Below are 24,195 nucleotides of genomic sequence, written 5' to 3' on the forward strand. Positions count from 1 at the left end.
GCAAGACAGATTTGCTATAATCCCGATACTGTTTTAGAAGGGCAATACATGTCGTGTCATCAATATGATTTTCAAGAACAAATTTATTTATAATGATTGTAAATCTTACCCTATTATGCTTTTCAATTTGATTCACAAAATGGATAGTGTATACTGAGTTTGTGTAGTGAGTTGCCTGATTCTATTATTCATGAACCTTTGGAAATTCAGGTCGAACATTTTTATAGTTCAGATCCCAGAGCCTGTGTGTTGTGTTTTGTTATCAGCTTCAGCCAGCTCATGAGCAAGCAGAATTCGTGAATCCAGGCCAGCACTCAGCAAGAAGTAAGACTTTTCTCAGGTCTCAGGTACCAACCACAAATAAACCATGTTCAGAGAAAAGCCTTCAGAACTTGAGAGGGAATGGCAAGAAAGTGAAAAGCTTGCATTAAGCAAATAATCAAGGAGGGAAGTTTTGTGCAGTGTCAGGAATGCAGTGATGAGTGCTGGCTGCACCTTCAGCCCTAACTCTCAGCCATAAGGCAAGAGATAAAATAAAAAAGTACATTTACCAAAAAGAGTAACTTGGCACCAAGCTTGAAGGCAGTCTTCAAAGTTTCTTTAATGTCTCCCGGTATGCCTGGAACATACTTTTCCTGATCCCCACTTTGAGGAATAGACAAATTCACTCTGCTGTTTCTTCTATGCTGGCAGCTTTAAATTAGAGATTCAGTCAAAGTCATGGATATAAGTATTATTGAAATATACTAGCTCAGCTGCCATTTAATTAAATTTAAATAATTTCTCCTTAGAGGTCTTTCCATTGTGATAATAGCTAGGAGAACATAGTTCTTTGATTTTTAAGGTCTGTATTCATTTTACATCCAGTTTTACATACTCTCCTTCTCACAGTCTTGCAATAGTGTATATAGTCTTGCTAATCATATATTCATAAGTAGAAGATAGAGGCCTGAAAATCATGTGCTTCCCAATATTTTTACCACCAAGGAACTCACATGATTGTCTCTCATGCATTCTTTAGTTTTAAAGTTACTAACTTATTAAAAGGATATTTAGTAAAAAGGATTATTCTTAATTTTCATTATATGCATACATATCTATATATGTAATTACATGTATGTGTGTAAACTCCCTACCAAAGGTTTTTATAAACATGAGATAATTAACATTATCCTGAAAGATTTATAATTCTAGCCAAAAGCAAATTTCACCTTTATATGGTCCAATGCTTCTTTATATATGGTAATTATTATAACCCTCTCTCTATATTTTTAATTTGTTCAAGAATACTGTTTTCTGTGTTAGTAAACTCCTAGAGATTAAAGAAACAAGTTCGACTAATAATTCTATAAAGAAAAAATAATCAAAGGGGTGCCTGGGTGGCTCAGTCATTAAGCGTCTGCCTTCGGCTCAGGTCATGATCCCAGGGTCCTGGGATCGAGCCCCGTGTCGGGCTCCTGCTTGGAGGGAAGCCTGCTTCTCCCTCTCCCAGTCCCCCTCCTTGTGTTCCCTCTCTTGCTGTGTCTCTCTCTGTCAAATAAATAAATAAAATCTTTAAAAAAAATAAAAAACCCAAAGCTCAAATTAATAAACAGAAAATCAAGGTGACATAATTGCTATCTGGCAGATTTGGGACCTGAATCCAATGGCGGGCCTGATCCTATTTTCAATATAATATTTTACTTATAAACAGCAACTGCAAAATTCTGTCTTCTATTGTAGTTCAGCGACTGTGTGTGTGTGTGTGTGTGTGTGTGTGTGTGTGTGTCCAGATTCTTATTGTCAGGCTTGATGTGACAATCGATGGGAAGAATTTAGGACTGTATTCATCATATTTTGTGTGCTCAAAAAATGTTAGAGGTAAGGGATCATGATCTTCTGGAGGTTTTCTTTGAGCCCCCCTGCATATCTTAATTAGGTTCAGTGCTAATACCTTTGAGACAAGAACCTTACCCATTCCACTTCCATTGTACGACATATCACTTTCATTATAGTTATGTATTTCTGCATCTGCCTAACCCACTAGAAAGGATTCCCTGTTGACATGAATCCCCCACATTTCAGTAGTACTTAGCATAAAATGGACACACAATAATACTTTGGGATAATTAGTGCAGCAGCTATCTTTTCCAGAGCAGTGCATTCAGAATCTTTAAGAGGAAGCCTTAGACATCTGATTTTTTTTCCCCACAAGCTCAAAATATGATTTGATGAATAGCCAGGTCAGTGAAACTTTTATACCTAAACAATTATAGCCACACTTGCTAATGGTTAGCTTAGTGTCAGTGGACATAAATTTTGGTATTTTGGCTGGAGATGTGCAATCAATTCAGTAATTTAAAAATTGCAGTATTTTGTTTGGTAAGTTACCCTAAATATTAATTAAAATGTCAAACCAAATACAACTAAACCATAAATAAAATGTTAATGATTCACAGTAGTTTATAGAACATACTTAATTCTTAAACAACTTATTGTAGAAGTTATTGTTTAAGGGATCAAGTACGATATATGATATCACAATACTGAAAACTGAAGATGAATTTTACCCTTTAGATAACACAAGAAAACAATATAATACTGTTTTTAACTCTCAAGCATATTACCTCATATGCAATACCTTAAATTTTTAAAATATGAAAATAAAGCCACTTATGATTTAATTCCAAATAATTAATATCTCTCAACAAATAGAACAAATAGCTTGAAATTTCCCTGATATGATGCATATATAAGTGTTCACACTAGAGCAAACACACACACACACAAGGTTTGTAAGTTCACTGAGACTAAAAAGCATCAAAATTAGAATTTCACTGTTGAGAAAGGTACCACCATTTATGTTTGCTATTTTTAGAATATGGAGAATATTTTGCAGTTGCATTTAGTATTTTTTGCTATATCCTAAATGATATTTTTAGTAACAAAACCCCCTTAGTTTTCATTATATTCTAGAATATTCTTTCATTAGAGGCATTGTATACTCAAGAAAAGTATATTTAGGGGCTCACTCAGTTAAGCGTCTGCTTTCAGTTCAGGTCATGATCCTGGGGTCCTGGGATCGAGCCCCGCATCAAGCTCCTTCCTTAACAGGGAGCCTGCTTCTCCCTCTCCCTCTGCCACTCTCCCTGCTTATGCTCTCTCTCTCTGTCAAATATATAAATAAAACTTTTTAAAAATATATTTGGATATTAACAAAATATAAAGTATAAATATCATATTCAGATATGAAGATATCATACTCAAAATGACAATTGCATAGCACATATTAGGAATTAGAATGATGGAAGGAATGTAACATTTTTTTTTTTTTGGAATGTAACACATTTTCAACTCTTAATGTTTTGAAAAGGGATCACAACTTAATTTCCTAATAAATATCCTAATAGGAAGTTGAATATTAAGCTCAACTTGGGAAATTCTATGAATATTCCTGATGTAAAAATTACATAGTAAATTCATTTTTTAAAAGATTTATTTATTTATTTGAGAGACAGAGAGAGAGAGAGAGAGAGAGCAGGGGGGAGGGGGAGAGGGAGAGAGAGATTCTCAAACAGACTCCCCACTGAGCTTGGAGCCCAATGTGGGGCTTGATCCTCAGGACCCTGAGATCATGACCTGAGCTGAAATCAAGAGTCAGATGCCCAACCGACTGAGGCACCAGGCACCCCAAAAAATGCATTTGTAGATGAAAAATATAATTTAAAAAGTGTTTAAAAAGCAATTATATTTTAAGGCATTAGTAAATATGCTCATTTGGGGATTAAATTTGTTCTTTATTGAGATGTTGAATGATGTCTTCCATTTATTTGAGGAATTTTACTTTCAATGCAAGACTTCACTTGTCATGAATCAAGAGCAAAAGTGCCATGGTTAGCATATTCGTAATTTCTTAACCACAAGAGGGTTAGACTGCAAATTTTGAGATTACCTTTGAAATACCAATCTTATATATAAGCAGTAAACAAACATATTGTATACACTACCTCAATATATCTTTTTAATTCCAAATGAAAGGTATATTCAAATTTCCAAACTGGAGCTTAGGGAATTATCTTTGACTTTCTGATATTGAAAAAATGGATTAACTTTTCTCTCTGTTTACAATTTTAAATAAACTTATAGTTTATTATTTTAACTTTTTGTGTCTTGATGCTGAAATTGATGGAAGTGTATCTGTGCGTTGTTTCAAGTTACCTCAAATTATAAAATAAACTTGACAGAACATAAAAACTTCAAGAAGGTGGGGAACTTTGCCTTTTCATGTTCAGCATTTGGTCCCCAAAACCCAGAATGGGACACAGGATGAAATGAGGAAATATTTATAAGATGTAAGTTCTACAACAAAGCAAAATATACTCTATTGTCTTCTTATCCTTCTCCTCATTTCTCTTATTCTTTTCCCCTTCTCTCTTCCCACCCTCCTTCCCTCTCCCTCCTCCTCTTTCTCCCCACTCCAGGTTTTGTTATTTTTCAATTCTTAACGTAAGGTTAACTCTCCTGTGTTTTTGTCTAAGCACCTTTTATTCAAGGATATGTTGCTAAAATATGATTCTAACCATTAAACCCTTAGTGCAGAAAATAACTGGTGTGCCCCAGAGTACATTTCTTCTTACATCTTAGCTTCTCATACATCAGCAGAGAAATTGGAATAGTGGCCATGATTTTAATTATCTCATTTTATTGACATCACCGAGAAATAAGTGAATGTGCACATGTGCACTTGTTTCAATCAAAATTTTTTCTAAACTGTATTGCGTGTTTCCTTTATTGCTTGAATACAGCATATAGGACTGATAAAATACTTCCTTGATTACTTGACATAATCACTTCAAACACTAATTTCACTATTAATGATCTACAGAGACCACTCTCTGAAAATGTATTGGTTATTAATAGAGTAACTGGCACAGTGGTATGGTTTCATAACACAATCATAAAGAGCCAAAAGACTATGGGTTGGCTCTGCCACCACCTTCCCAAATATCCCAGAATGAGGTTTCTTGTATGTAGAACAAAGATTTATAGATGACTCTCATGTTCCTTTTCATATATTAGATGCCATGAGATCTGTCTAGTTCTGCAGAACTTGAAATGACCATGTGCAGGAAAGTATTACAAGTTTAACTTTTTCATAGGTAAATACAATAAATACAAAGATATCTTCACATAATGAGAACTTGGTGAATTCACACACAGTTGGATATAAATCTTTCATATCTCCCTGTGTGAAAGTCTGATGGGGTAAATTTCTTTATCGTGTGATTGATTTTTAAAAATTGTTGGAAAAATAAATAAATAAAAATTGTTTAATTCTAACAACTTCAACTACACAAAATATAGAAAATAATTTAATATTCTTAACAGTCATATTTCCTTCGGATCTTTGTTGTTGTTTTTTTTTTTTTTCTTTTAAACAAAAGGAAACGAGTTTTTCTTTAGTTACCTTTTTTGGAGAGTGTACTCTATCTTTTGTCAAAGAGAAATTATGCTGACATTTAAAAATGAGGAGGAGGACGTCATTCAAGTCTATTGCAATGGGGGTCAAGACTTGCAATAGGAGAGAGAGAGATTGAACTCAACTCAATACAACAAGGACAAGTGGGGATTACAGCCAATGAGCAGAATGATAGAAGTCAGTGGATGGAAAATTACTAAGAGAAACTTTATTACATTTCCACTATAATATGCTTCTTGCTAAACGAGCCTGACAGAATTCTTGCTAAAACCAGGCCTCAGACATGGGCATTAAGGGTGGGTAATAAAGGACTTGATCAGATTTCAAAGATACTCGGATATCAATGGCACAATTCCCACTAAACAGACTTAGCAAGACTCTCTACTAAAGGAAGAAGCAGACCGGGGAAGGGCCTAAGGACAAAGCCAAGTGCTTAGAAAAGGCTTATAGAATCCTGACAAAAGTTTTGTCAAGGAGGGCATTGTTGCCACTTTCCTTGGTTCCCATTGTGACCAGAAGCTTTCTGAAAGGACTCCTCTCCTCTTCCATCGAGTGAATGACATATTTCATCTTGTCACTAGACAGGTTTCTCTGATATTTTCCTCTGCTTGGCTCAGAGAAAATGTTCTTCCAATAAAGTTATTTCTGATCATTGAGTTTTGTAGACTATTTTATGTTGGACTTGAGTGGGATTTGGGGGACATATAATGCCTTGAGAGACGTTTCTACTACTTGATGTCCTGCTTATGCCGTCTTCCTCTCTCCTCCTTCCCCTGCTATTTGGTTAACTGCCAAAGTTTATTTCCTCTGCACAATGTTTGAAGCCTTTCGTGATGTGAAAGGCCTACTTTTTTAAAAGGCTGATGCTCTGAAACTTACTGTTTTTGATTTCTCAACATGAAATACGGCTACTGGTTTTTAGCCTGAAGTTTTCACATGTTGCCTCTGCCAGAGTCACATCCTTCTTCAACCAGTGACCCAACACTAATTGTTGGATTTTGTTAACATGCCAATCTTGTGCCAGTGAACATTGCTGCCTTGGTCCTGGTATGGTATCTATGAAGCATAAAATGTAGAGGAATTTACTTTACATTTTACTGTAGATGGAAGTTATCAATATTTTCTTGCCTCACACCACAAATACATTTTTTTAATGCAGCTTTCACTATGGCATGCATTGCCTGTAAGCATGTTTACATTCAACATCAGTGATTCCAAATTAAATTCCTACTGAGATCATCAGGCAAACAATTAGCAGCAATTACTTGCTTTTGTAGAAAAATCAAATCTTGCCCTAAGTTTATGGTTAAATTATAACAATATAACATATTCACGCAGATGTCACATTTTGGGCAGAGTAGACTGTGAGTCAGCTATTAATAGTTCCATTAGCATGTATGACTTTCATATTGGGCTATATTTATATGCAAATAAATTATCCAAAAACCTTTCCTTAGAATATTATAATATTAAAGAGATTATATTTCATATTTATTCAGAGTAATAAAATATTTTATAGATAGAGCTACAGATATAGATTGAATCTTAGCTTTTGACTCTGAATATCAGGAAGTTTGGTTTCTCTTAGGGTTGTACCCCTAATTAGTCACATGTCCTTAGATTTTTCACTTAATCTTCCCAGGCCTTGAAACAGTTTTGTTTTTGTTTTTTTTTTTTTCTTTTCTCCTTGAAAATACCTTCTGTTCAATTTAACTGAACTATTGAATTGACAGTTCATTCACTGCTTAATTTCAAGTGAATTTGATGTACAGTTTTTAAGAACCAAGTAAGCATTGTACACAATGTAAGCTATCAGGTATCTAATTGTGACCATATCTTAACTAATGAGACTCAGATCATTTGGTGGAGAAACAATGACATAGATCCTTCTACTGCCTATTACCATGCTGAGGGAAAACATAAAATCTGTGGGATTCTGCACAAAGTGCAGAAGCTCACCCACAACTGAAGGTCATGGAAAGGTTGTGTTTAAGAAGTGTGGAGCTTATTGATTTGTGGATGTTGAACCAACCTTGCAGCCCAGGGATAAATCCCACTTGGTCATGGTGAATAACCCTTTTAATGTACTGTTGGATCCTATTGGCTGGTATTTTGGTGAGAATTTTTCATACATGTTCATCAAGGACATTGGTCTGTAATTCTCCTTTTTGATGGGGTCTTTGTCTGGTTTTGGGATCAAGGTAATGGTGGCCTCATAAAATGAGTTTGGACATTTTCTTTCCATTTCTATTTTTTGGAACAGTTTCAGGAGAATAGGTATTAATTCTTCTTTAAATGTTTGGTAGAATTCCCCTGGGAAGCCATCTGGTCCTGGGCTTTTGTTTGTTGGGAGATTTTTGATGACTGCTTCAATTTCTTTAGTGGTTATACATCTGTTCAGGTTTTCTATTTCTTCCGGGTTCAATTTTGGTAGTTGATACATCTCTAGGAATGCATCCATTTCTTCCAAGTTATCTAATTTGCTGGTGTATAGTTGCTCATAATATGTTCTTATAATTGTTTGTATTTCTTTGGTGTTGGTTGTGATCTCTCCTCTTTCATTCATGATTTTGTGATTTGGGTCATTTCTCTTTTCTTTTTGATAAGTCTGGCCAAGGGTTTATCAATCTTGTTAATTCTTTCAAAGAACCAGCTCCTAGTTTCGTTGATCTGTTCTACTGTTCTTTTGGTTTCTAGTTCATTGATTTTTGCTCTGATCTTTATTATTTCTCTTCTCCTGCTGGGATTAGGCTTTATTTGCTGTTTTTCCTCCAGTTCCTTTAGGTGTAGGGTTAGGTTGTGTATTTGAGACCTTTCTTGTTTCTTGAGAAAGGCTTGTATTGCTATATACTTTCCTCTTAGGACTGCCTTTGCTGCATCCCAAAGATTTTGAACAGTTGTGTTTTCATTTTCATTGGTTCCCATGATTTTTTTTTAATTCTTCTTTAATTTCCTGGTTGACCCATTCCTTCTTTAGTAGGATGCTCTTTAGCCTCCATGTATTTGAGTTCTTTCCGACTTTCCTCTTGTGATTGATTTCTAGTTTCAAAGCATTGTGGTCTGAAAATATGCAGGGAATAATCCCAATCTTTTGGTACCGGTTGAGACCTGATTTGTGACCTAGGTTGTGATAGATTCTGGAGAATGTTCCATGGGCACTAGAGAAGAGTGTGTATTCCGTTGCTTTGGGATGGAATGTTCTGAATATGTCTGTGAAGTCCATTTGGTCCAGTGTGTCATTATAAAGTCTTTATTTCCTTGTTGATCTTTTGCTTAGATGATCTGTCCATTTCAGTCAGGGGGTGTTAAAGTCCCCCACTATTATTGTATTGTTGTCAATGTATTTCTTTGCTTTTGTTATTAATTGCCTTATATAATTGTCTGCTCCCATGTTAGGGGCATAGATATTTACAATTGTTAGATCTTCTTGTTGGATAGACCCTTTAAGTAGGATATAGTGTCCTTCCTCATCCCTTATTACAGTCTTTGTTTTAAAATCTAATTTGTTTCATATAAGGATTGCCACCCAGCTTTCTTTGGTGTCCATTAACATGGTAAACGTGTTACAATATATTAACAAAAGAAAGAACAAGAATCATATGATCCTCTCAATAGATGCAGAAAAAGCATTTGATAAAGTACAGCATCCTTTCTTGATCAAAACTCTTCAGAGTATAGGGATAGAGGGGACATACCTCAATATCATAAAAGCCATCTATGAAAAACCCACAGCGAATATCATTCTCAATGGGGAAAAGCTGAGAGTTTTCCCCCTAAGGTCAGGAACACGGCAGGAATGTCCACTATCACCACTGCTATTCAATATAGTATTAGAAGTCCTACCCATAGCAATCAGACAATAAAAAGAAATCAAAGCATCCAAATCAGCAAAGAGGAGGTCAAACTCTCTCTCTTTGCAGATGATCTGATACTTTATGTGGAAAACCCAAAAGACTCCACCCCAAAACTGCTAGAACTCATACAGGAATTCAGTAAAGTGGCATGATATAAAATCAATGCACAGAAATCAGTGGCATTCCTATATACCAACAACAAGACAGAAGAGAGACAAATCAAGGAGTCGATCCCATTTACAATTGCACCCAAAACCATAAGATACCTGGGGATAAATCTAACCAAAGAGGCAAAGGATCTATACTCAGAAAACTGTAAAATACTCATGAAAGAAACTGAGGAAGACACAAAGAAATGGAAAAATATTCCATGCTAATGGATTGGAAGAACAAACATTGTGAAGATGTCAATGCTACCTAGAGCAAACTATACATTCAATGCAATCCCCATCAAAATACCATCCACTTTTTTCAAAGAAATGGAACAAACAATCCTAATATTTTTATGGAACCAGAAGAGACCCCAAATAGCCAGAGGAGTGATGAAAAAGAAAAAGCAAAGCGGGCGGCATCACAATTCCGGACTTCCAGCTCTACTACAAAGCTGTCATCATCAAGACAGTATGGTACTGGCACAAAAAACAGACACATAGATCAATGGAACAGAATAGAGAGCCCAGAAATGGACCCTCAACTCTATGGTCAACTAATCTTTGACAAAGCAGGAAAGAATGTCCAATGGAAAAAACACAGTCTCTTCAACAAAGGGTGTTGGGAAATTGGACAGCCACATGCAGAAGAATGAAACTGGACTATTTCCTTACACCACACACAAAAATAGACTCCAAATGGTTGAAAGACCTAATGTTAGACAGGAGTCCATCAAAATCCTAAAGGAGAACTCAGGCACTAACCTCTTCGACCTCAGCCACAGCAACTTCTTCCTAGAAACATTACCAACGGCAAGGGAAGCAAGGGCAAAAATGAACTATTGGGATTTCATCAAGATAAAAAGCTTTTGCACAACAAAAGAAACAGTCAACAAAACCTAAAGACAACCGACAAAATGGGAGAAAATATTTGTAAATGACATATCAGATAAAGGGCTAGTATCCAAAATCTATAAAGAACTTATCAAACTCAACACCCAAAGAACAAATAATCCAATCAAGAAATGGGCAGAAGACATGAACAGACATTTTTCCAAAGAAGACATCCAAATGGCCAACAGACACATGAAAAAGTGCTCAACATCGTTCGGCATCAGGGAAATCCAAATCAAAACCTCAATGAGATACCACCTCACACCAGTCAGAATGGCTAAAATTAACAAGTCAGGAAACGACAGATGTTGGCAGGGATGCGGAGAAAGGGGAACCCTCCTACACTGTTGGTGGGAATGCAAGCTGGTGCAATCACTCTGGAAAACAGTATGGAGGTTCCTCAAAAAGTTGAAAATAGAGCTACCATATGAACCAACAATTGCACTACTGGGCATTTACCCCAAAGATACAAATGTAGGGATCTGAAGGGGTACATGCACCCCAGTGTTTATAGCAGCAATGTCCACAATAGCCAAACTGTGGAAAAGGCCAAGATGTCCATCGACAGATGAATGGGTAAAGAAGAAGTGGGGTATATATCATGGAATATTATGCAGCCATCAAAATGAATGAGATCTTGCCATTTGCAATGACGTGGATGGAACTGGAGGGTGTTATGCTGAGTGAAATAAGTCAATCAGAGAAAAACATGTATCATATGACCTCACTGATATGAGGAACTCTTAATCTCAGGAAACAAACTGAGGGTTGCTGGAGTGGTCGGGGGTGGGAGGGATGGGGTGGCTGGGTGATAGACATTGGGGAGGGTATGTGCTATGGTGAGTGCTGTGAATTGTGCAATAGTGTCGAATCACAGATCTGTACCTCTGAAACAAATAATGCAATATGTGTTAAAAAAAAATAAGAAGATAGCAGGAGGGGAAGAATGAAGGGGAGTAAATCGGAGGGGGAGATGAACCATGAGAGATGATGGACTCTGAAAAACAAACTGAGGGTTCTAGAGGGGAAGGGGGTGGGAGGATGGGTTAGCCTGGTGATGGGTATTAAAGAGGGCACATTCTGCGTGGAGCACTGGGTGTTATGCACAAACAATGAATCATGGAACACTACATCAAAAAACTAATGATGTAATGTATGGTGATTAACATAACAATAAAAATAAAAAATGAAAAAGAAAAAAAAGAAGTGTGGAACTTAGTTTTGAAGGCAGCCAGATGAAAGGAAGGACAGGCACATTGCAAGCTGAGAGGAAACCATAGGCAGATATGTCTGTGTAATATTTAGCACACCTAAGTGCCAAGATGTGTTATTACTTAGACAGTTCTCTTTTGAGGGACATTAAGTTCTTCTGAGTTTGTGTTAAGATAGCAATGCATTAAGGGGCGCCTGGGTGGCTCAGATGTTTGGGCATCTGCCTTCGGCCCAGGTTATGATCTCCAGGTCCTCTGATCGAGCCCAACGTCTAGCTCCCTGGTCAGCAGGGAGCCTACTTCCCCCTCTCCCTCTGCCTCTCCCCTTGCTTGTGCTCTGTCTCTCTCTCTCAAATGAATAAATAAGATCCTTTTTTTTTAAAGGTAGCAATGCATTAAAAGTCCTTTACATAACCTTTTAATATTTCCACTTATTTTCTCTGGAAAGATACCTAAGACTGGATTGCAGAATCAAAATTATAAAGCTTTTTAAGATTCTTTATCTTCCTGAAGAATTGTTCAAATTGTATTCACTTCAATTATGTATGATAGGATCCACATCACCAAAATGTTGCTAGCCCTGAATAATATAATTTTGTTCCTGGGTTGAATGGATATATAATGAATGGTCTCTGGTTAAAATCAACGCAAATTCACATCCTAGACCTACAACTTAGTGCTAGAATAAGCTTGACAGCTCTTAATCCAGATCCTTCATGCTTACAACAGGATAACACCTTCCTCACAAGGTTATTGAAAAGATAAGATAGAATAAAATGTATAACCTTACTGTCTTACATAGAAAACATTCAATTAATATTTCATACCTCTGTGTGAGATTGGCATTATAAACATACACTAAAACAAATATAGGACAAGAATTTTTCAATTACTTGTGCATTTGTACTACAGATTATAATTCTTATGTATCTTATATAAAATCTCTTGATAAACAAAGTTGGCATAGCTCATTTTTAAGTAATTGGGGTAGTAAAACAAAACATTTAAGTTAGATTACTAAAGTCGATAATTTATGAAGTGATATTTTTAAATGGTTAATATTAATAACAATAATAATATAAATACCAGCAAAATTTTAGTTACCATTTAATATAGGACTTTGCTTTTATGTAAAAATTTTAAAGATGAATTCTTTCAAATAATTATACTGTCAAGATATTGAGACTCAAAGAGGTTATGATTGATTGGCATTTGTGCTACATGATAGTTCTAGAATGGGGCAAGACTAAAAACCATTTTGTGTGTCTTCACAATTAGGTTATTTCAATAAAATAATATAATAATATTGTCTGTTTTTTCTTAATTATTTTTATAGCGGTCTGATGTAGGGTCCGGAGAATTGACAGAGCTTCATAGGAACTGATTAATTTTCAAGTCAACTTTGTGGATTATATTAAAGCATCTCTGTTTTAATTAAAACTAGAAATGATAGTTCAGGAAAAAATTCTTAATTGTGATATTGACATTTCAACTTAGATTTTATATCTGTTTCAAAATATCTGATAGAAGAAATTATATGAGTAAGACAAAATTTAAAAATGACATAAGACCACTGATTTTGTTATCCTAAACTCACATTTTATAATGAGGTTTGTTCCAGAAACAGATTTCACATATGTAGATAGCTATTAATTAACCGAATAGATAATTTTTGTCAGATTATTAAAAGCAAACTTAACTCTGAGCATTAATGTTTCCTATTTTAATAATTGATCAATTTTGAATATTTGTGTATTAATTTTAAGATTATTTGGTGAAACAATCAAATAACATATTTTCATGAGTTCTGATGTCATATATTAAATATATGAAGTTAGAATTGCTGTGGCTTCTTTCTGTAGCCAAGCAGTTATTACTATTGTTTATGCTAATCAAGTGATTATTTATCTTAAAGTAAAGGTCCATAAACGTTACGTTATTTTGCTTTATAGATGCTCCAAAGTTTATATCAAACCAAACAATTTATTACTCTTGGGAAGGAAACCCGATCAATATAACCTGTGATGTGAAATCTAATCCACCAGCATCAGTCCACTGGAGAAGAGAGAAATTAGTCCTGCCAGCTAAAAACACCACTAATTTAAAGACATATAGTGCAGGGAGAAAGATGATATTAGAGGTAAGTCTTCATGTACGTATGAATAAGTTGTACTGTTTGAGCAGTTACCTACTATTTTAGAATATATATATATAAATATGTTAATATGAAAACATTTGTATAATATATATTTATAGTATATAATATACATACACATACAAATCTTATTGTGTATCTTTTTTGTGTATTTACTTAAAAAGGAAATATTATGCATTTGGATCATGGCCCATTAATGATTAATATCTCACTCTTATATAGAAATATGAGTGTATAGCAAAAGCCATTATTTTTCATAAATTTTTTGGAAAAAAAACAATTATATCAGGAAAAAACAGGGTGAGGTAATGAGTAATTCATTAGTTGTTAAGGGCCCAAAGCATTCATACTAGTTATTGATTTTGAGATTATGCCTTCCTTCTAAGACTGGCATATATAACATTTTGGTGGGTACGTATTTACAAGTTTCTAAATAAACCAGATTTACTTGTTCAATGCCCCATTTCATTTTATATTTTAAATTAAGATTGTAGATAATTGTCTTTATAGTGACAAGTGCCTGGCCTTTAAATTCTGTTTGAATACAATACCTTTTTTTATTTTTCTACTGTATTTTACATTTTTTTAAATTTTATTATGTTATGTTAATCACCATACATTACATCATTAGTTTTTGATGTAGTGTTCCATGATTCATTGTTTCGTATAACACCCAGTGCTCCATTCAGTACGTGCCCTCTTTAATGCCCATCACCAGGCTAACCCGTCTCCCCATCTGCATCCCCTCTAGAACCCTCATTTTGTTTTTCAGAGTCCATAGTTTCTCATGGTTTGTCTCCCCCTCTGATTTCCCCCCTTCATTTTTCCCTTCCTACTATCTTCTTTTTTGAATACAATACCTTTTATTTATTAATTGTAGATTGTGTGTGTGTGTGTGTGTGTGTGTATCAGTTCCCAAAGTTTGTGTGTCTATGATCAAAATCATGAACACTTCCAGTTTATCATGCTTTCAGTACAATTGGGAATCTTTCTCAAATAGCCTTATATAGCTGAAAGGATGCTGTTTTTCCCTGTAATTCAATTTACATACATTTTAAAAATATATGTTTTAAAATAACATCTGATACTCATAATGCATTAACCTAAAGGTATTCTCATTGGTGCCATATTCTTTTCGACCTGGTAATTGGACTTCATGAAATATTTGGTTGATAGAAGGATTTAGCCATCACTTCCCCAAATATTTGGATAACTGACTCTATGCTAATTAAACAAGTGTCTTAATCTGTTTCTTTTTTAGTTTTGTTTTTTATTATTTACTTATTAATATAGCCAAAAAAGATGAAAAGGTAGGACTCTAAAAGGAACTATTTTTTTGTATTGATTTTCTAGACCTAGGGCAGAAAGGCTTTAATTATCACTTATATGCCCAACAAATACATATATTATAAAATATTAGTAAGGCAAACATCTGTACACACCACCCATTCCAAAGGATTTAAACACCTTGAGATGGGTGGTGTCTAAATCTGTTTCAATTTATTAAATTGGTTTCTTTGTAACTTTATTAGGACTATTGATGAATTGACACAGAGGAACACATAGAAAGAGGAAATGAAGTTTAGGAAAGTTTAGGAAAAAGACTTGTGAACTCTTTTATTAACATTGTACTCCCAGGGTGCCTGGGTGGCTCAGTTGTTAACTGTCTGCCTTCAGCTCAGGTCATGATCCCAGTATCCTGGGATAGAGTCCCACATCGGGCTCCCTGCTCAGTGGGAAGCCTGCTTCTCCCTCTCCCACTCCCCCTGCTTATGTTCCCTCTCTCTCTGTGTCTCTCTCTGTCAAATAAATAAATAAAATCTTTAAAACAAAAAAACATTGTACTCCCAGCTCATATTTTGATGTTCAAAATTATATTTGTTGATCTGTTATGTACTATTAAAGCCCAATATCTTAAGTAATCTTGAATTATTTTAACTGCATATTAAAATGTGAAAAATTGGTGTCATATGTAGATGTTTCTAGCACTTCCTGGGTAAATATCAGCAATAATTGGTATATTTTAAACATTTAAATATTTTTAAATTAAAGCTTTAGAATATACATTTGTTGTATAATAATTTATTTTTTTATAAAATTACCTGTCATATCATTGTGCTGGGATTGGGCATAAAGCCACTATTGCACGTTGCATTCATATTGCTTTCCTAGAACACATGTAATATGCTGCAGGGCACATGATTTGGCCAGGTTATATCGAAGTCTGTGGGTTGTTTTTTTTGTTTTTGTTTTTTTTAATAATCTGTGCTACTAGGGGTGTCTTCTGTATTTGTTAATCATACAACATGATAAAGAAATTATTTCAGATAAAACTGTAAAACTTTTATCTTTTAATAGGTGAACTCCCAAGAACAGAAAACAAACAAATAAATAAAAAAAAAAAAAACCTGAATTGAGCCTTTTAAAAGTTGTTCCAATGAACTGGCTATATTAAATTACTTTTTTAATATTGAGGGGCTGCACAACAGTCCTGATTCTTTGTCACGGCCATCCTGTCTGCCTTTTATCAATTCAGTGCACATTGTTCCCTATGGACTATACAAATAACTCTCCTCTGCCTGTAAAATGTAGAAATTTGGGGGGCAGATTCCTTTCTCACTAGTAAAATTATTTTCAAGGTAAATTACCCTGGTTTATTAAAACCTGAATGTGAGAAGAATGAATGTTTTAATCACTCAGGAGTACTTATGTAAGAATGGTTAAAGCCTCTAATCCTTAAACTTATGATCTATTTCTAGATAGACAGCTAACCAGAGAATGAGTGACACAGCTTTTTTGTGCTTTTTCAGAATTACCATCTTCAATGGACCTCAAAATTGCACTTTTAGTTAATGGCCTCCCATTACCACAAAATCATTTTCCCCCTTTTGGAATAGAATTGAAATTAACAGCAACTTGTTGTAAGCATATTCTCTCTTAATAATAGTTACTGGGATTGAAAATTGTATCTATTACTATCATCAAATCTCTTTTCTGCATTGATACTTCAGAATTTTGGTACATTAGAATTACAGAGTTGGCCCCAACATTCCGCAATAGATTCCTGAAAGGTTAACTTAATTACAGATTTCAAATGCGTAAGGACTGAGGTCAGCTATTTTCCACCTAAACTGAAAAAGAATTATAGGAATTCAACAGAAACAGAGGCAAGATACTATTATTAACCATCAAGATAATGTGCCTGTCTACAGGGATTGCTACACAAGGGCAACATTTTCTTGCAAAATGGGAAGGTTTTGTTGTTGTTGTTGTTGTTGTTTTTAGAATGAGTCCTCATCCTTCGTTAATATTTTATATTCAATAAAATCATGAGAGGGAAAAATAACTAATGTATTTCCGGCCTTTCGTGAACTTTAAATCTGCTTGACTTTAGGCTAAAAAGTTCATGTCTGCAGCAATTGCAGAATATATATGTTTCAAACTGTGTACTACTTTATGAGCTTTACATACCAAATATCTAATGATTTTGCTATTCAATAGATATAAAATAATGGTGGCATTTGTCTACCGCATAAATTAATAGTTAAGCTATACTTCACCTAGTGCTGTGCAAATATAGGTTCATGTATTACATCTTAAAAGGATGTGACGCTTACTTGATACAGGAAAAAAAAAGAGTATGGCTAGGAGTTGTGAATAATTGAACATGTGTGAAGTTGGTAGGTATACTAGAGTTTATTTTAAAACTGCCATGATATTGTTTTAAAATTGTTAAACTTTTTATTATTATGATTATTTTAGATAGCACCTACATCTGAGAATGACTTTGGACGATATAATTGCACAGCCACTAACCGTATAGGAACAAGATTTCAAGAATATATTCTTGCTTTGGCTGGTAAGTATAGCACAGTAATTTATAAGAACTCATAAAATATATCTATAAGCAAATAGCTTTATATTTTAGTAAGTCATGATACAGGTTATTATTAGGAAGAATGAACCAGTGCTTAAAAATTTAGAACAGTTGCATCTGACAGATAGATAGTGAGAACTTAGAATATATTTAGTGATCAGGATTGATTTTAAACCCTGATTCTGATCCCCCAGCTTTACAAGTGAGCTATCTATAAAAGAAGTAGAAAAGGTATATCTTAGGAAAGCAAATTATATTTTATGCTAAGTAGGAATCCTATCAAAAAAGTTTAAAAGTCATCTTGAGAGAAAATAAACTAAAATTAATATATTTTAAAATCCTAAACTTGAAAGTACAAATAATAAGCTTATTTTTAAGGTAAATAGAAAATTTAGAGTTATATAAGTTGCACTGAAGGCTGTTGCATTTTGTATATGAAAGCATTCTAGTTGTTCCCCAAAAGCTTAAAGGTATCTAAATAGTAACATGTAGATACAATTCATTTTAACTAGAAATCCAGTTATGTTTTTAGTTATATAAGTAAGTTATATATAACACACATATATATATTGTAATGTTATGTTTTAATAGAATAAGTAGCTTCCATGAAAATATTTTTAAATGTTTTATAAGTAGAATTCTAGTATATAACCATAATTTAAGTCACGAAATATATTTACTTCTATTGGTATGTAAATCATGTCATTAGTTGTAAAGACCAAAGGAAATTTACAAGTTTACAAAGCGAATAATACTCAAATTATTATGTGCCTGAAATCTGTTTCTCTCCACTTCAAGTTGTGCTACACTAGAGAAGGGATTGTGCGAAAGGGCTTTAGGGAAGAAAGGAGGAAGGAAAATATTGAGATTAGAGGGAATTGAGGAAGAAAACGAAGGAGGGAGGGATTAAGGAAGAAAGGAAATAATGAATATTTATCACCTACCATGAGGTGATTTAGAAAATTAATCTCAATGACAATCATAGGAAGTAGACTCTCCACATTTAGGCATATGAATAAACCATTACATAAGCAATTAAATTCTAGGAAAATGAAATGTGCTGAGTCAAATCAAAATTCATTGATAATAAATTGAAGTGAGCATGATCTGTACTGATCAGAAGCATTCATTACTTACATTAATTCCAAGCCTCAGGAAATTAGGCAAAGTTTCTTGTAATTAGTATGAACTTTTTAATAAATAATAACTAAATATGTGATCAATATATGTATATGCAATTGTATTAATACTAATATATATTTTATATTACTTTCTTACAAATAATGTAAGTTTGTATCTATTAGGTACACTTGTTAATGACCAGATTTTTAAAAAATTTTCAAGTGCTTGTAATTCTAGAAAAAAATATGAAGAATAGAATGTTATATTCATGAGATTTTGATATCTTATTAAATTCTCAGGAAATGGGGCACCTGGGTGGTTCAATCACTAAGCATCTGCCTTTGGCTCAGGTCATGATCCCAGGGTCCTGGGATTGAGCCCTACATCGGGCTCCCTAATCTGCGGAAAGCCTGCTTCTCTCTCTTCTACTTACCCCTCCTTGTATTCCCTCTCTCACTGTCTCTCTCTCTCTGTCAAATAAATAAATAAAAAATATTAAAAAAAATTCTCAGGAAATATTTAATATCTGTATACCTGCATAGCTCACATTTCTTACTGTAACATTTTTCATTGAAAAATATGTTTGATACCTATCCTTCTAATGAAGATATTAACTTAATGAGTTTCCCTCAACCTAACCACAAAAAAAATAGAAAATGTTCACTCAAGCTAAGAGCTAAAATGTTATTGGAAATACTTCTTGAATACTGCAGCTTTTCTAATACTTCAAAATTTTGTGACAAATACATACCTAAAATTTGTTTCAGAAGAGGTAGTTTCAACTGAAATTGTAACAGAGATATAAAAATAAATTAGACCCTGAGCCTTAGATGGGAAACATACGTTTAAACATCAGCATTTATAAACATTCTTCCTTTGATGGGAACTCTTTAGTTAATGCTTATAAAATTTAGTCTTTCCTGAAGGATTTGAACAATGAAAGTACAAGGTGATTTTAAGTAAAATGTAAGAGAAATGTTATGTAGAAATTTAAATATTTCAAAATAGATGTCAGTATCACAGCTCAATATCTCATTGGCCTATCCGACCTAGTAAAAGGTCCAGATCATTTGGCATGTGGTATTTTATTTTTTTTAAGATTCTTTTTATTTCACGGAGAGAGAGACAGAGAGAGAGGGAACACAAGCAGGGGGTAGTGGGAGAGGGAGAAGCAGGCTTCCCGCTGAGCAGGGAGCCCTATGCGGGGCTCGATCCCACAGAAGGCGGACACTTAATGACTGAGCCACCAAGGCGCCCCAGCTTGTGGTATTTTATACTGTAACAGATTACTTTGATTTAAAAGGGCAATAAATTAAAACAGTGACAATTGCATATGAAATTACGTGCTCTATATTCAGAGAAAAATACAGGAAAAAGCTCCCTTTTTAACTTCATTTCAAAAATCTCTTTTTCCTTTTTCTTTTCCTTCTTTTCTTCCCTTTTTAGCACCTTTATAATTAAGGCTTACATCTGAGCGAAGGAGACATCTGTATGCAGGTGGGGGCACAGAAGCCTACCATAAGGGGTCAGACCCTCAGCAGAGTTAATAGACTAGAGGGGGTTCAATGATCTAGTGTGAGGTGTTAGCGTCTAGGCAAGTGAGAAGGATTTGCATGTGCCAAGACAGAAATAGCAACCCGGAGAAGAGTGTTGGAACCTAATCAGTGTAAGGAGGGGTCCAAGTAAAGTGGTGGGGGCAGTGATGGATGATTCATTTCTACAAACGTAGGGGTAACATCCATGATTATATAAAAGTACAAAAACTAGAATGACCCTGGGGTAATGGTTGGGTATTGGAGTTACTGGTGTTAAATCTGGTTTTAATGTATGCAGATAGATATAGAAAGAAGAAAATAAGTTAAGGTGTGTGTTTGTGTGTATTCAGCCATTTCTACAAGGAACTTCTTGTTAGGAATCTTACTCAGAAAATGATTTCTGTATATGTAAGTGATGAGTCACTAAATGCTACACCTGAAACCAATTTTACTATGTGTGGTAACTAACTAAAATTTAAATAAAAACTTGAAATTAAAAATAAAAAGAAAAGAAAACTATTTCTGAGCTAGCTCTATCCGCTGAGAGCACTTGGGAGCTCCCAACATCTCAACAGCAAAGAGCATATACGGCTGGCAACCATGTCTTGGTTTCTAATTCTGTTCCTTATTAAAAGTAGCCAGGCTTTCTTGTAAAAGTGGCTGATTCTAGGAGTAGGACAAAGAAAGTACAAGGTAAGCCTGGAACAATGTGTTGTGCCGGGCGGAAAAGAAATTAAAAATAAAGACACATGTCAAAAACATCCATCAGCCATTTTTAACAAATACCATAATACAAATGAATTCACCTGAGGGGCATCAGTGGTTGCTAATGCAGGTATATGTTGAGAAAAAATTTAGCAAGTTAGATGACAAAATAAAAATAAATAAATAAATAAATGGAAATACTCTTAAAAGTGCCTACGTCCAAATTATTTTTTAATTACCAGGGAAAAATAGCAACATTATAGTTGTAAGCTTACCAGCTCCTACTTTAATTAAGTGATCAAAATTAACATCTCCATTAATGAGAAAATTAAACGTGGGTGCTACCAGAAATAGGCAACGAGAAGAACACAGAATAACAATTGTAATTTTCCTGCCAAAAATGCATAATCAGAATCTAGTATGAGGAAAGAAGACAAATCCAAATTGAGGTACTATCTACAATATAACCAGCCTTCAAAGTGTCAAAGCCGTGCAAAGGAATGATTAAGGAAACTTTCTATATTAAAGGACAGTGAAGATAAATATAACAAATAAATGCCATGCCTGCATCTTTTGTTATAAAGGACATTACTGGATGATAGATGAAATTTGATTGTAATCTTTGGATTAGATAGTAATTTAATTGTTTTCTAGAGCTTATGTAGGAGAGTGTTTTGTTATAGTAAATACACACTAAAGTTGGCACCATGTCAACTTACTCTGAATGGCTCACATTAAAAAGATAAGTTCTGTGCACTACTTACAAATTTTCTATAGATATGAAATTACGTTTTTAAAAAAGAATAAGGGCACCTGAGTGGCTCAGTCGGTTGAAATCAACTCTTGATCTTGGGGTTGTGAGTTCAAGCCTTGCATTAGACTCCACACTGGCATGGAGCCTACTTAAAAAAAAAAAAAAAAAAAAAAAAGAAGGAAACTAAGGCCAATAAACAAATACACCTAAGATATAGTAGCTTAAGAAAAGCAACATAACTTGTGAATATAGATAGCATTCTTGATTAAAAAATCCAATCTGTTATGTGTGTGCATACATAATTTCTATATGTGATCTTATAAATGGCTTTAAAATATTAAAAAGAATTTTTGCATATTAAATAATCATTGATTCACAGACAACTTCTGTTTTCTAATATGAAGGTATATTTTTTACTCTAAAATACAGTAATTTATTTAGACACCTTTTTTAAATATAATAATGAGTATAATTAATAAGTATGATGATAGTACTGTTCTTAACAATGGTGGTGTAGTCTTTATTTGGCAGGATATAGAAGTGTATGGTATAGCAGTGTATGGAAATTGGCATATAAACACCACTTATATTCGTGAGCTGGATTTTTCACTTCTATCTTTAGAAAACTACAATTATATGGGAAATATCAGATATTTCTCATATGTGTTTGATAACCAATTTTGTTAAATTAACTCTTTATTGAAATACCAAATACAAATACAATTAGATGAAGACAGGGACAGAGAGTTTTTTTAAAAAGACTTCTTCATGAATTTTTTTTTTCAAGTGCACTTCTTAGGGTGATAATCTTTTTTTCTAGCTAGAAAACATATTTCTTTTTCAATTTAAATACCTGTCTTGGAGCAAATTAAAAATGTAGAACACATAAAGGTAAATCAAATTGCAACCATATAGTTAACAATTATCATTCCTTCCTTATAGTTTTCTACTTCTAATAGATCATGATCTGACAAGGCAGTCTATATATGTATATGTGTGTTTTTTAAAGTTTTTGTCCAAAGACTTTTAATCTAACATTTAAACATTATCAAATGATTTCATTCATAATTTTAACTTTCTTACTTCATTTCCTCTTTGTTGTAGTTAACTCTTAACTGTAAACTTTTTCATATTAAATCTTAATATGATGAGCTCCCATTTGCCTCATTAGGTGATAGGTTTTTCTGATAAAGTCACCTTCTCCTGAGCACTTTTAGGGGAGGGACTCTGCTGTAAGCTGGCAGGCAACATATCTCACATTGGGAATGGGTGCTTCCATCCTGAAGGGGGTTTCAGTGCTCTACAGAAGCCATTCCAAGATCCACCTGGTCAGAATTGTGTGAAGACTAAGTGAGAAAATGAATTCAAGCACCAGCATAGGGCATATACTCAATAAATATTAGCTAGCTACTATTATGGCCAAGCTGTAGTTCATACTGATCACTGTTCTTTGGCTAAAAATCAGTTTGTTAAATGTCTCTTTAGATATAAGACATAGGTCTAGGGAAAAAAATACATAGATCTAGAAATTATAGACCAATGCATAGTAAAACTTGATTGGGGGATAATGACCTCACTTATAGTGGACACTATATTTCTATTAAAGGATACAAAATTTCATGTGATTTTGCCACTTTTTTCCTTCTAGTCCTGTATCTTTTTCACACAAGTGAGTTCTCCCATGCTGTGGGTCACAATTGATTTTTATTTTAACCTCAGTCAGGACCCTGTACTTACCCCCATTAAATCTCATCTTGTCCATTTGGACACATCTTTTTAACCTACTGAGATCCTGTCAAATCCAATGTTTTAGCCCTCTTTCCAGGATTGACTTAATTCAAAAATAACATGAACTGTGGTCATCTGTATTTTCATCTAAGTCATGGAGAAGTCTATATTAAGTCATTTTTGAGAATAGAAAACTGTTACAGGTTAACCTGGATCAACTGAACAGAATTCTGTATTTATGGAATTACAGTCAATCTGCGTGTCCTTATATCTGAATCATATTTTATCCAGACCCTTGTTACATAAAACTTGAAAGCAGGTGAAAGTTGGTTCATTTGGAAACAAACTTTCTTCAACTGAATATAAAGCCAGGTTTCTCTTACATGATCAGTTTTATTATCTAACCTGGAAAAGTATACATCTTGCTCTTTTTTCCAAAACTATGAGGCAAACTTTTGCATGTCTTCAGAAACCATGTATGGCATCAGCTTAATTTTGTAATTCCCCTGCTCCTCTGGGAAAAAAATAAAAAGGAATTTAGGATAGCTAGATATTATTTTCAAGGAGCCCCTGCTTGCATCAATTTTTAATCATTTGTTAGTTCACTCACTCAACATGTGTATGAGTTTCTAGTAAGTACCAGGCACTGTTTTAGACCTTGGTGAGTAATATATGGCCCCTGATCTTTACATTGAAGTTAGAGTACACAAGAAAAGGGTTGCAGTAGAAATGTAGGCAAAATGCTTGGGAACA

At 34.1% G+C, this 24,195-nt stretch overlaps 1 protein-coding gene across 2 annotated transcripts in view; it reads left to right on the forward strand.

Annotated features, from left to right (window-relative positions):
- The window catches only part of NCAM2 (neural cell adhesion molecule 2), a 521,997-nt gene that overhangs the window by 403,182 nt on the left and 94,620 nt on the right, over positions 1–24,195 (forward strand). For both annotated transcript variants that reach the window (XM_027584956.2, XM_027584957.2), the window contains exons 10-11: positions 13,519–13,706; positions 17,484–17,580. In XM_027584956.2, the coding sequence (XP_027440757.2) occupies positions 13,519–13,706; positions 17,484–17,580 (285 nt within the window). The remainder of the gene's footprint in view (positions 1–13,518; positions 13,707–17,483; positions 17,581–24,195) is intronic.

Source organism: Zalophus californianus, chromosome 1 (genome assembly GCF_009762305.2).
Source record: "Zalophus californianus isolate mZalCal1 chromosome 1, mZalCal1.pri.v2, whole genome shotgun sequence".
NCBI lineage: Eukaryota > Metazoa > Chordata > Mammalia > Carnivora > Otariidae > Zalophus > Zalophus californianus.